Raw genomic sequence first — 14,732 nt, forward strand, 5'->3', positions numbered from 1 at the left:
AATTGGATGTTCATCGTGTTGCAAATAGCAGTGTCCATGGCACAGTTTTCAGTCTGCTGCTTGCTGCTACTAATGAGCTGCTTAAAGAAACACCATACAGGACTGTGGCTTCACACATCCTGCAGCAGCTTGCTGCAGTTCATACAGATGTACACATGACCAAGCACACCTTGAGCCCTGTAACAGGATATTTTCTCATTTGGAAGAATTTGCATTTGAATAGGTGGTACAGAAGTCAGGTAAAAGGGGGAAAACCTAGCTGAGGTTTATGATATAGAATGCCCAGCTCTTTCAGCACTGCTTGCATATTGTTGTTCTCATGAAGGTCTGTGGGACCCTTCTGTTCTGTAGTGTTGTTACAAACTAGCTTGAAGTGCTGAAAAATGGTTAAAGAACTATTGTGCTTGCTCTTGCATTTATTCATGTTATATTTAATTTATTAGGATCTATTTATTAATGTAGCACATCATGATTCATACTACTTATGGAGGTAATCCTTCCTTGCTTTCCACCCACAAGCTCCTTGCTCTCAAAAATCTGCAGAACCAGTTATCAAAAAACCACCACCCATCAAGTTTTGGAAGGTGAACTTTTCTGCTAATGAAAGGTGTGATGGTTTCCATAAAATATTTTTGCTACAGGCCTGTGATAAACACAATATAATTGCCCAATTGCTTATGGCTGACTATAATCCTGGAAATTGTTATTATTGTCATACGCTACTTGGAAGTACACAAAAAACCATTTTGCATAATTTTGGAAATAATTTTTATTGTTTGAGAGTAGGTGTGGCATATTAGTTCTTAATGGCTGTACAGTAGTTATTTGTTTTGTGACCTCCTTTAGAAATATAATGATGAGGTAGTATGGGAGGATCACCTTGGATAATTGTGTAGGAAAACTGGATAATCCCTTAGAGGCCATATGTATGTCCATGCTATCCAGCAGGAATTAAAAGCAGACCTGTTCCCTGTAAACACAAGTGATCACTTTTCCTGCCTGAAAAAGTGCTCAGATTCATACTTTAGATAGTAATATGCTATTTAAATGACTTGTAATCCGTACAAACTGTGCTTTGGATTTCTTATCCTATTTGAAAGTAACAGCAAATATCAAATTGATGTTACGTATTCTAACACTCATCTGAATGTTGCCACAGACGTGGTATAAGTAAAGCTAATTAATTCAGCTTTGGGAAATGCTTCCTTAGGCAAATTGACAGTGCATAGTCTAGCTCAACCATGCATAGTCTAGCTCACAAAGTTGATTAAGTGTCCTTACTACAGCTTTAGGGGTTAAATATCACAGCTAAGTTAGTACAATGAAACATGTCGCAAGAAGTCTCATACAAATGAGCAAATTGGCCAACTGCTAACCTAAGAGAGCTCTTCATTCACAGTCTGAATAAAGTTGTTCAGATGGTGAGACTTACTGTTTTTCTTTTGTATGAAATTTGGCAGTAATTAGATTTACTCCCTCTCCCCCAAAATCTGTATTTGTAATTGTTGCTGCTGTAGCATCTAACTGCCAAATGTGCACTTGAAGTTTTTGCCACAACCATCTATGCTTAAAGAGACTTATGCACAGCCACCTTTCCTTTGATGTGTGTGGTAAACTCGCTGCTCTTCGTCATTCTCAGCTTTTTATCTGTAGGTTTGAAAATATGTTGTTGATACCGGGTATGTGTATAAGTTTTGGGCTGAGTGTCAAAGAAAAAGGTATACAGGAAAGGAAGAAAGTTTGGAAAGGTTTCTGAAAGTGATGCTTTCTTTGAAATGGAAATTCTGTTTAATACTGGTCTAATACAATTTTAAAAGTATTTTAGCAAACAGTGAAACGGCTGTAACTCCACAAATGGTGGTGGTGATTTGAATCTCTGCATTTAGGCTTGCATAAGCTGGATGCAGCTAAGCTGAGGTATGGTTTCAACAGTAGAAGCAATTAAGTTTAAGAGGTAGAAAGTTAATGCACTGTAGCTTTGGGTACTCTGCCGTTTTAATTCAGCATTGGTCTGTCCTGCTGTTGAAAGGAGTAGTCTTGTTTTTTCCCATTATGTCTTCCCTGTCTCCTAGTTCTGCTTTTTTCTCTTTCTCTTGTTCTTTATTTTCTTTTCTTGGTAGATCCACTAGGCCAAGCAATTGGAATTTGGATAAAGGGACATCTGGGTGAATAAAAAACTAATTGCATGGTCTGAGTCAGAGGGTGGTGGTGAAGCATCCAGACTGTGTGTGGAGTCCCATGGGAATCTCTGTGGGGACCTGTCTTTACCAGTGACTGGAGCAGGCAATGTGGTGCACTCTTATCATGTTTGCAGGTGACACAAGAATGGGGGAATGACCAGGGGGTGGCTTGAGGGAAGGGCTGGTATTCAGAGATTCCTAGAAAGCAGGAGGAGTGGTATGTCTAGAACATGAAGATGTTCAGTAGGGACAAATGCCAAGTCTTGCACCTGGGAAGGAAGAGCTCCTGGTAGAGATGTAAGCTGGGGCTTGGGGGAGCAGCTCTGTGGGAAAGGCCCTGAGGCTGCCAGCAGACAACAACTCCCTGACAATGAAGGGAGTTGGCCAAGAGCATCCTGGGCAGTACCACCAGGCACATAGCCAAAGGCAAGAGATTATCTCCCTTTGCATCGCATCGAGGGATATCGCATCCAGCTTTAGCTTCCTGATAAAGGAAAGTTGCTGATAAATTGGAATGCATTCAGCAAAAACCACCATGATGGACACTTGCCCTTCTAGGAGAATCAGCTGGAATTGAACTTGCTCAGCTTGGAGAAGAGGTGGACTCCCAGTGCCTGTGGGGAGGTTATAGACCAGAAGATGGAATTGGACTCTTGGCGGTGACTAAATTGAAATGGGAATGATTCAGATTAGATATGGGTAGAAGCTTTTCACCATTGCTGGGTGATGGAAAGGTGTAGTCTCTTGTCTTCAGAGATTTTCAGTTGCTGAGTTAACATGGGCTGACCTCACAGCTGAGCCTACTTGGAAGAGCAGTTTGTGCTAGAGTCCTCCTGAGGCCCTTTTCAGCCTGTTGTCCTGGTTTTTGGTTGAATGTCCAGATTCGAACTCTAGCTGGAAAGAATGCTGCCAGCATTTTGGTGGCAGTAGAGGGAGAACTTTCTCCTTTCTTTTAATATTGAAAATTTACTCCTCCTCCCTGAAGATAGTCTCCAATGTTTAAACTAATCTCTCTTACTCTCTGCTGCAATACACAAAGGGAGCACATGGGGGATTATTTTGATTTAGTTAAAGAAGAGTAGCGTGTCCGAGGAATTTATCTTGTTTGGCTAGCTGATGGTTAACTATACAGTTGTTTGAGCTGCATTTAAACCTTTAAATGTCTTTCAGGACAGTTAAAAAGTTATTTTAAAAGAATTTTTTAACTAAATAGGAGTATTGTATTTCTAGAGACTTGCCCTCAGTTTATTTTTTAGTTGCAAAAACAAGCAATTCTTCCTCATAGCAAGCTTCACTCATCACATAACTATAAACAAAGACACTGTATACAAAGTTTAGGTGGCAAAGACAGTTCTCTCTTCTTCTCAGGCTCACTAACACCACCATTTTCTAACAGTGCATCCTACAAATTAAGTGGAAGAGGGGAAAAAAATAGAGTGTTCATCATGTTTTTAAAAGTGGTGATGCATATGTAAAAAGAATGAGGATTACAGTTTCTTTCCAGTATCCATTGCTTGACTGAGTCAGTTAAGTCTCATTTACATCAGATGGGAAAGGGAAAGTGCAGCGCAGTCTCTGAAAGTATCACCAGATCACTCTGGTTTTCAGGATCACAGTAATTATTTACCATTGATGATTAGAAAACCCACATGTAATAAATAGACCACAAGTTTTAAAAGCTCACTGGAGATGCCTGCTTTTGCTCACCAGGACTTTTCTTTTAAATAATGAAATATTTCTTGTAAACCAGGAAAAATACTAAAAAACAACATTCTCATAAATTTTGCCCAAGGGCTAAAGGGGATTGTGTGATTTTTTTCAAAAAGTGATTGTATTCATCTTTGGAGTCATACCTAAGAGTTTCAAAATAATATTTAGCTGAGCAATTTTAAATTTATTTTTTGTCTCTCTAATCATGGAACAATGAGGTCTGTGTATGTCATCACCATGTTGCTGCATCAAAATGTTTGCTTGCTCTGAGCTGTTGCCTCTCTTCCCTGCTGAGTGCTGAAATGTGCTTATCTTGGTGGTACTTTGATTTCCTGTAGGTACTTTCTATTTCACTCCTTTTGATAGAAATAATCTCTCCTTGGATGGCAAATGAAATTCACATGTGCTGTAAATCAAGTCAAAAATGTGACAAGATCTCTAAGAGTTCTGCAAGGTTGTTACCACTTTCCTTCTAATGGGTGTTAAGGCCAGATCATTGCAAAAACCTGCTTCAAAAGCAGCTCTCTGAAGGTTTCTTCAGATGCAGAATTCTTTGTATTGCCATCAAGCAAATTTAGCTTTCTCCCTTCTTTATGCTATCCAGTTTCCTTTCCTGGTATAGGTTTGTGTGACTGCTGGGACAAGCTATTACCTGTTTTACAAAATCCTACTGTTAGCATTGGTTTTATATTTTAAAGCTGAAGCAGGAAATTGTAAAATTATCCCAATGGTAAATTGTGTTGAGTGGATGGAACTGTTCTGTCTGGCCATGGTTTCTTCTACTTAGTACTGAGTTGCCAGATCATCATGTGTAAAACATCTGTTTTATTTCTAAAAATACAAGAGAAAAAGTTACATTGTTTCATCTTTAGGTTTGGAGTGTTTTAAGAGATGGGTCTAAGAGACATTTGGTTTAAGCTTCAGGCTCTTGGATCAGCATTTTCATGTCTTATGTAAGATTAGTGCAATAAATTTGATTCAAGGTGGTGGGTTTTCTTCTTGATTTTTTTTAATTTAAATTCTTACTTGAGGAAGATATTGAGATGAGCGTAGCTGTCTAAAGCTGTTTTAAACTCTGGAATATCATCTCTGGCTTCCTGCAACCACTTCAAAATGGCCCATATTGTCCTGTGTTTTGTGCCTTATCTACAGTCAAATGCTTTTTTATATGTTGACCAAACTTGGGTTTGGATGCCTGAATTACTTAGAAAAAACCCCCAAACACAAGGTAACTAAAAGAAATATTAATGCTTGAAATTGGAAATCAAAATGTATTTTGCAATGGTCACTTATTACAATTAAACAGTTGTAGAAATTAATTGTTGGAAACATTGGTGTGGTTTAACCCCAACCAGCAGCAAAACACCACACAGCTGTTGGCTCACTCCCCCAGGTGGGATGGGGGAGAGAATTGGAATTAGTAAACAAAGTAAAACAAGGAATTATTCACTGCTTCCCACGGGCAGGCAGGTGTTCATCATCCCCAGGACAGCCAGGGTCTATGACACACAGCAGTGAGTTGGGAAGGCAAAGCATCATCACTCTGAATGTCCCCACTTCCCTCTTCATTCCCTCACCTTTATATGCTGCTCATGATGCCATGTGGTGTGGGATATCCCTTCGGTCACTTGGGGTCAGGTGTCCTGGTTATGTCCCCTCCCAGCTCCTTGTGCCCCTCCAGCTTCCTTGTTGGTGGGGTGTTATGAGGAGCAGAAAAGGCCTTGGCTCTGGGTAACCTGTGCTCAGCAATAACAAAAACATCCCTGTGTTATCAGCACTGTTTCCAGCAAAAATCCATAACACAGCCCTACACTAGCCACTGTGAAGAAAGTTAACTGTACCCCAGCCAAAACCAGCAAAACATGAACCTTTTAACATGAATTTATATTTTTTTAAATAATTACTTGCCTAATTAAAAAATGCTTTGCCTTGGCATAGATTTTTTTAAAGATTTATTCATCATCAGTATTGTAGATGCCAAAGTAATTCCAAATTGAGTTATAGTCTGACTTGAACCTGTCCGTGTGTCGGTGAGGCTGTGGGTTGTCAGGTGAGATGGGTGAAATTCTTGTTTTCATTTTTGTTTTCTTGTTCTCTCTTTCCACAAAATATGCCAAAACAAGGAAGGGGGTGGGGGTGTCTGCAGCAAGATAGACCTAAAGTAGAATTGGGTTTGAAGAAGTTGGTTATATCAGGGTGTGTTGTTATATCACTTTTATGAAAAGAACTGTTAGAAGTGGAATTGACTACACACAGGCATGATTAAAAAAAGTAGTAGTGTTGCATTTGGAGAGAACTGTGGTTGCTATGAGGGTTCAGGCAGGCTTCATTTTGAAATAGTGTCTGTAGGTTGGTTGTAAAAATGGTTATTATTAGTAGAGAGGGTGAGGTCCTCTGTTGTAGGTAGTTACGTGAAATACTATCTCATGCTGAGGTTCTGTTGTTGAGTTTCTGAGAAATATTTTGTAAACTACACCTGGTTTTGTAGGTGATGGATAATTTACCAGGCAGAAAAGTTAGAGAAGTTATTAAAGGGTCTGTATTTTTACATCCCTTATTCAGAGAGACTTTTTGCCCTTTTTGGGATGCTAGAGGAAGTACAGATTCAGGTTCCACATGTCCCAAAAATCCACTAGGAAGGCAGATTTCAGCCATCATGATCCCAGGATAGGTCTTTTGGAGAGCCTGCCATTGTGTTACATGTTAGCAAGCACTGGGAACATTACCCTTCAACTCTATGTGTGATTCTATCTAGCATCTGCTTTTATTTCTTCCTGTCTTGCTTAAAATAGAAATAACTTTAAAGCTTATTTAAATATGCAAATTTAACACACTGTATTTGTTGTCAGTATCTAAGAAGGTAATGGAATAATAGAAGACACTAGGCTTTTTCAGTTTTCTTAGACTGATTTTGCAGTCTTAGACTGCAATTATGTGTAGTAAATTTCAGTTGATAGAAAGTGTGCTTTCCTCCAGGACTTCTGTAAAAGTTTTAGTAGTACTAATATTGGCAAGAGAAAGTCAAACCCAAAACTGGTCAACAAGCAAGAGAAAAAAACAGAGGAAAGAAGATGAAAAAAGAATGAGTAATGTTGACAGGATTGTTCTTAAACTGTGTGAAAGACATCAATGCGTAGTACAGTAGGAGAGGAGCATAATTTTTTTAAAGAGTTGAAGTAGAAGTGTATAATTCAAAATACTTAACATTCTGTCAAGTTACATAAACTGTAGTCTTGTTAAACTCATCTTTTCTTTGAAATACTAAAGGAGGTTGCTAAGGGGTGGGGGGGATGTCAAATGAAATGGTTGCAATGATGTTATGCAACAGAGTTAATTTCGACCTACGCTCTGCTTCTCTGCAGAAGAAGTTGAAGAAGAGTCTGAAACTACAATTGAGGTTGATTTGACTGATAAACAGAAACATCAATTGAAGCACAGAGAGCTTTTCCTTTCTCGCCAGTATGAGTCCCTACCAGCAACGCATATCAGGTAAGAAGTAGTAAATACAATTTATCTGTGTGTTCTGCTGGGTGGATTGCCTGCCAGTAGCCCATCTGCTTGAATGCTTCAGCCTTGCAAAAGGGTGCCATTGGTCTTGGCTGAGTTGGTCCAGGTTGTCCCATGAACTGCTTTGGAAGCGCCTTTGTTTTTTCCTTCTGTTACTTGATGTTTGAGCCTTAGAAGGGACAAGAGTCTCAGAGCTCTAGCTTGCCAAGTGGAGAATCAGTTGATAATTTGGTGGAAAGTCAGTCTGTTACTACTTTGGAAGAGCTAATTTTTTTAGTTATTATGCTGGCCAAAGGAACCTTGACCATTTTGTCTGGCCAGGGAAACAGCAGATGGGTTTGGAAAGGAGGCAGTGGCTCAGTGGTCAGATCTGCAGTTTAGGGCTGCATGCATGTAAAAATTAAAATTGCCCCAACTTCAGAATGTGAAGAAGCCATGACTTGAGTTTGGCTAAATGTTGCAGAAGCATTTCAAGTATTGTTTTAAATTGCCTTTAATATTAATGTAGGAAGAAGCTTGCTAAAGCTCAAAAAGTGTTTGTTAATTTCTTTCTGTAAATGACATAGGTGCTCATGTCATCTTCTATTTAGCCAAGAAAGCTTTTTTTTGTGTTGGGATGAGTGGATGATGAATCTAGAAATGGAAAAGAAACAGCACAGTGATGGGGGGAGTCTAGTTTAGGGTGAAACAATGCATTCTTACATTGCATTCTTAATGAATTTTCATTTTCTCATTACATCCAGCTGCTCCCAGCTATTTCAGACCATAAATGTCTAGAGGCTACCAGAAAAAAGTAGATGTTGTCCAACAGCAGAAACACTTTGTATGTGCATATTTATTTTCTCTCTTACTGGCATAATCACGGAATATTCAAATCACATAAACACTGAATATGTTGGAATGGACCCACAAGCACCACTGAGTCCAGCTCCTGGCCCTGCACAGGACCATCCCCAAGAGTCACACCATGTGTATGAGAGCAGTGTCCAAATGCACCTTGAGCTCTGCCAGACTTGGTGCTGTGACCACTACCCTGGGGAACCTCTTCCAGTGCCCGACCACCCTCTGGGTGAAGAACCTTTTCCTGATATCCAACCTAAACCTCCCCTGACACAGCTTCAGGCCACTCCCTTGGGTCCTGTCACTGGTCACCACAGAGATGTTGCTTCTCTCTCTCACTGACAACACAAAAACTGGAAGTCGGAAAATTTTGTATTAATTTTCCGTGCTTGATTCAGCTACTTGTTCTGAGTTTGAGAAAGTCATTTAACTGTCAATTTTCTGCTGCTCCAACTATAGCATGGAGATAATAATCCTGTGCAGTTTCTTTTACTTACTTTGACATTTAGATATTGAAATAAGGTATTCTCCTTGCAGAGGGAAGATTACATAGAAGAAGTATTGTAAATGTCTTCTCACCTTACAACTCGGGGAGCAAATACAATAGAGGTTCTGCAGTGCATAGTTCACAAAGAAGGCAGAAAAACACGTGAATTCATAGTACATGCCACACAGCACAGCAGGCAAAAGCAGAGTGATGACTTGCATCTACTTTTCAGAACAGATGAATGTTGTAGGACTGTGCTGTCACGTGTTACTAAGACCTTTGCCAGACAAATTCTGGAAAGCTTGAGGTAGTCTAATGATGTTTCAGCAACCTTAACTCTGTTTTAAAAAGAAACAAGAAGGCAAATACACTATAAAATATGCCTTATTTAACTTTTTAACTTACTGTGTTCACATTCTGTGATTCTCAGTAGTTTTCTTAACTTTTAGTAATTAGCTCGTCCTGTAAAGATAATAGAAATACTGAGAAGGTGATACTCCTCTTAACTTTCGTCCATCATTTTTTCACTCCAGAATACTCAAGGATGCAGCTATCACAGCCTCCCTGGGTGTCTGTTTCGGTGTTTGATGACTGTTGTGAATTTTTTTCCCTGTCATCTGTTTGGGATTTCACTTACTGAAATTTAGTGTCTACTGCCTTGTGTCCTATCACTGTACTTCTCCAAAAAGGAGCCTGGCTCCATCTTAGTTATCTATCTTTTCATTAGCTAATTGAACAAACCAGTAGAATTTCTCCCTTTAGTTGTCATACCTTAAGAGTGAACAAATCCAGTTTAATATCATCTGCAGACTTGTTGAAAGTGTATTCAGGTTAATAAAGATATTAAACTGTTTGCTCCAGGGTCAGCAATTGGGGAATGCCCCCAATAACCAGGTGCTAGCTGGACTTTGTAGCACTCACCACACCCTTTTCACTCTGGTGGTTTTTTCCAAGTTTATTGTCTACTTACCTAGTCCATGTGTTTCCAATCTGCTTGAAGGACACTGGAACACTGCAGGCCTTGCTCAAGTCAGGTTCAATGACATTCTCTTTTGTCACTGGCCTACCAAACTGGTTGCCTCCATATAGAAAGTGAGGGGATATTTGTGCAATAAAAGCCAGGGTAGCTCCATGATGTGGGCTTTTGCTCTAAGCACCTGCAGTTTAGCCCTGAGATAGGAAAAACTGGATTTACAGGAATAAATGTGGTATGGAGTAGAGATTGGAGGTTGGAGATCAGTTCTCTCAAGAGTAAGAACACAAAATCTCAACCCCTCTGGAAGGGACAGGAGGAAATTTTAAGTCAATTTTAAGAGAATGGAGGAGGTTTTTGGCAGCTACAGATCTTGAACTTTTCCTGACATCTTCAGCCAAGAAGAGTATCTGAGTGTAATTGCCTTTTTGTTGTCATTTAAGGAATAAAGTAATTTTACCTAGTACATTTTTATTTGGTTTTTACTAATATGGTTTTACTGCTTTTGTTTTGTCTTTCTTCCTAACTTTACCCTTTTTACATTTTTCAAACTGAATGGCAGAGGAAATTATACCTCCTCCCCTCCGAAAAATCCTATCACTAAGGTTACTTTTATTCTAGTTCACTATTCCAAATACAGTGATGTCTCATTTATACACCTGTTGCTCTTACTTTGTAGTTGAGTTACCTTGCAGTTACTTTAGTGGGTTAGATTTCTTTTATGTGCATGTCTAATCCTGAAGCTCTTTGGTCTGAAACGGTGGGTTTTGAATAATTCTGATATCATTTGTTTGCTCTTGTATTAGTGAAATAGAGTTTCATTCCTTATTCTGATATTTTTATTTTACTGTATATACATTATATCTAACTTTTATTATATGTAGTTTGTTTTGTTAGAAATGCTGGGATTTTTTAGACTTCATATTGTCTCCCCTTTAAATTAGGTGTCACTATGCCATTTCAGTAGCTTTAGGGAGCAGTATAAATTTTGGCATAAAAAGCACTCGAAGAGCCAGATTTAGAAAATAATTAGTAGTAGGTATTGTAGTAGTAATCAAACGTGGCAGTGCTGCCTTGTGGACAGAGTTCTGGCAGTGGAATGTGCTTCAGAAGGTGGAATTGCCTAACTGGGTGCAGCACCGTTCTGGAGTCATGGTGTGTGGTACAGTACAAGTTCATGCATCAGTCTGGGGATCAAAGACAAGGCTTGTTACCTTCGTGCCTGCTTGTCAAGTTACAAGTGAAATTATTGCTTCCCCTGTCTGCTCAAATGTGTGCAGTCAGTAACACCCCTCCAGTGGATTATCTCTTTTTTTCATAATCCCTGCATGTTACAGGTGCAATTTTGCCAGACTCTGTAATCCCACATGTCTTTGTCACAGCTGTCCTGCCAGCTGGACTCCCTGAGCCAGCCTCCTTGATTAATGTCACGCAGTGAATGCACCCAGGATTGGTGCAGGTGGCTCCTATAAGCAATGCCATCCCAGAGAGGGGCTGAATTGAGCCAGTGCTGGGTACATGGGGTTTCAGAGGTTTGAGCATTATCAAATACAGCATTTTGGAAAGGCATGAAAAGTTATGGGGGGAAAAATGATGAAAGTTTTCAGGAAGTTGAAATTGTTTGCCAGTGTTGTAAAATTCACCGTAAAACTTAGCATGTAGTGAGAGTGGGTCCTTGTATAAAAATCCGCAAATGGTTATCTTTTTGGAGATGAACTGGGTTGTCTGACTTGTGATTTGGGCTTTATTTTTTACTCTTAAGCTCTCAAGAGTTAATAGGTATGAAACATGTTTAGAGTGTTGTAAAAGATCGCATTAGCTTCTAAGTTAATTTGTAATTGCTCTAAAGTTTAATATTTCTTATGAATAGTGAAGAAGCATTTATTTATACATCAAGGTTCATCTTACCATTTCAATACCTTTGGCTATTTCTTGTTTGCTTATATGGTGTTTTAGTCTTGGGGTTGTGGGTTTTTTTTTTTTATGTAAGATGGTGATGATGATTATATTTTAAGTGTTTGGAAAGCATACCTAAGTCAAGCATTCTCAGATGTCATAAGAAAATCAGGGGTGAATCTTTTGGGCTGCTTTATACTGCAGTAACAACCCCCACCCCCTTCAGGAAAAAAAAAATATATCTTGCATTTAATTTTACATGTGCAGGATATCTGTGCATTATGTAGATGTTTGTCATTATGGGGTTTGTTCAAAAAACTCTAGTAAATTTGCACTGGAATCTTTAACAGGGAGTGTTTATTCAATATGCAATTGGATGAACTAAGTGTTTCTTATGCTTTTTAGAGGATCATATTTGTTGCTTGGCATAAACAGCAAATTCAAGTTTTCTATGCACCTATGGCCTTTAACTCAGAAAAACTTTCTGAGCTTTGATTCTGAAATCTTTTTACACATACCCTGTATTTTAAAAACTGACAAACAAAAGACAAAACCAAGAAAAGAACCCTCCAAACTATCTTAAGATGGTCTAGGCTTGGTTTATTGCTTCTGTTCCAACACAGAAAGGACTTCATGAGCCTTTTAAAAATTGTGATTGCATAAGATAGTTCTATTAAAAGCTGATTAATATGATTGGGGAGAATGTGAGTATTTTTGCAGAATGACTGTGCATTTGTGACATTAAAGAGCATCCAAATAGTCAGATCATGAGAAGAGTTCTCCAACTTTGATTAAGAAATTTGGACCTTCTGCATATTTTTATGTGCAAGCATACAAAAAAGTGTACTTGAACTTCTAAAATGTCAGTCTATAAGGACCTTGGTTTCCCTCTTTTGACATTATTCTGATCAGTAATGCAGTCCAGAACACAGTGTTATTTTTTTTTTTTTTCAGTTTGGTGTTTTGTTTGTTTTAATTGTTTGGTGATGGTGGTTTTGTGTTATTTTGTTGGCTGTGTTTTTGGCTGTTGTTAAATGGTACCCTTGCTCTTGGGCAGACTGAAGGAACTTTGATTGGTACCACTTTGTAGACATAGCAGAAAAAGCAGCTTAAGAATGTGCAGTTATAAGAACATGCCATGCTTACAAACTGTATCAGTGTGACGCTTTTTAGATGTGTTATAAATGACTCAGTTGTTTGAAGTATCAATATTAGTGAGTCCTGATGAGATCACAAAGAAAGAAGAGCAAATAAGAAAGTTGTGTGATAAAACTAAGATTTAGAGAAATACTTTTTTTCTGAATCTGGGATTCCTTCACTCAAAACACAACAAATGATCTGAAGCTCAAGACGGATACGGCAGGTCATTTTATAGGGTTACTTTTCAAGGCAGGCCACTTTAGAATTTAGTGGTATTACCTCAGGATTTCTAGTTTTGGCATTCCTGGCAAACTAGAAGTTTCTGCATACAGGGTGTGTGGGTATATATACAAATTTTAGCAACTTTTTAAAAGCTTACTAGGAGCCTTATAAGCCTGGTTATTTTCTGGCATAAATCAGACTGGATAAGGAGTGAATTTGTTTTGCATAGGTATATGCTTACCTGATCATTTGGATTGTTGAGCAAAGTATTCTTCCTTTCTGGATTGAGTTTATTTGGAGGAAAGGGACCTTTGAAGCATGTAAGCATGTCTGACTTTTTTTTTTTTTTTCCCTGCCCCCCCAATAGGATTCAAAATATTCTTACTTGAATTAAAATGAAAATTCAGTCTAGGAGAGAATTCTGTTTTCAGATGTGGTCAATAGCCAGTACTAGTTACAGTGTAAGAAAAAGTATATTTATCAGTGGAAAACTGTCACTTAAATATCTGAAAATCAGTACATATTTCCTTGTAGTGACACAATTACAAAGTATGAGCCTTTCATATGGTGCAAAACTTTTATGCTCAGTTGCATAGAGTGATGTGTGTTGCTTCTGAGCTGGGCAACTTGTAATGGACTTGATGATCTTAAAAGTGTTTTCCAACCTAAATGGTTTCATGGTTGTATGAAAAATCATTCCTAACCAGCCTCCTGTGGTTTTGTTCAATTCATGTGCATCACTGCTGCTGTGCTAAAAGGCAACAATTTTTTTACTTTTTAGCATGAGTTAGTCCCTAGAGAAAAGATATCAATGACTTGAGTTTGCAACAATGCAGTTTCCAGTTTACAGCAAGTACATCCACAGTTATGCTTGTTTTGAGATATCAAAATATGTAGTTTTACTGTGGCTGCATCAGAAAACATTTACCTTTTAATTACTTTTAAATCCATGTCAGTTGGGCACGATTGCTCTGTAAACGTTACCACTTTCAAGTGGTCAAAATTAGCACTCTAGCTCTAATTAAAACTGAATTTTTTGACTAAAAGCCACACTCAGTATAAAAATCCTGGGCCGTGCATATGATCTATGCACATGTTCAGATGCCAGGCATTTACTAGTTCATTTAGATGTGCATAAATCAGTTTGCTGTGCATTCTATTTTTAATTTTATTTGACCAAGCATGTATTAATCAGATAATATCAAGTTTATTGATTTATCTTTTGGAACAGATACACAATCTTGTACTCTTTAGAAGATTGGCATTATTTTGTCAGAGGCACAGATCCCAGTAGTAGTCACCTAGTGAATACTTTTGGTTTTCATTTGGGTTTTCTTCTTCATGTTTGAGATGGCTCTGCAAATGAACAGAGACAAACTTGAGCCAATTCATTATGAATCGATACAATGCAGAATTTTTTTTTGTCAATTCCAAATATTGATTGAATATTTTAAAAGTCAAAATGTAGTTAGGGATCTATTATAGGTTTAAATCACTATGATGATTTTTTGTTTGTTTGTTTTGTTTTGTTTTTTTGTTTTGTTTTGTTTTTTTTTTGGTTTGGTTTTTTTTGTTTTTTTTTTTTGTTTTGTTTTTAGTGTTATGCAATAGCTTGCTCTCCAGTTAATCTCTTTGCAGTCTTGAGAACTTGAAATTTGCTATAAAGACATTGGTATGTGTCTGTCAGCAAAGTTCTGTGCCCCTTAAACTGTGCTTCAAAGTAAACTACACAGGTACTCTTAATATTGGCTTCCAGTGACTGGGTAATCAATTTCAT

The 14,732-nt window shown here is 38.2% G+C and overlaps 1 protein-coding gene across 4 annotated transcripts in view; it reads left to right on the forward strand.

Annotated features, from left to right (window-relative positions):
• Positions 1-14,732, forward strand: part of MTA3 (metastasis associated 1 family member 3) — an 83,607-nt gene that overhangs the window by 16,042 nt on the left and 52,833 nt on the right. For 3 of the 4 annotated variants that reach the window (XM_069009697.1, XM_069009696.1, XM_069009698.1), the window contains exon 4: positions 7,253-7,379. In XM_069009697.1, the coding sequence (XP_068865798.1) occupies positions 7,253-7,379 (127 nt within the window). Of the gene's footprint in view, positions 1-7,252; positions 7,380-11,179; positions 11,230-14,732 lie in introns of those variants that run through there. The other variant, XM_069009699.1, reaches the window with a different exon arrangement.

The sequence above is a fragment of the Aphelocoma coerulescens genome, chromosome 3 (assembly GCF_041296385.1).
Source record: "Aphelocoma coerulescens isolate FSJ_1873_10779 chromosome 3, UR_Acoe_1.0, whole genome shotgun sequence".
NCBI lineage: Eukaryota > Metazoa > Chordata > Aves > Passeriformes > Corvidae > Aphelocoma > Aphelocoma coerulescens.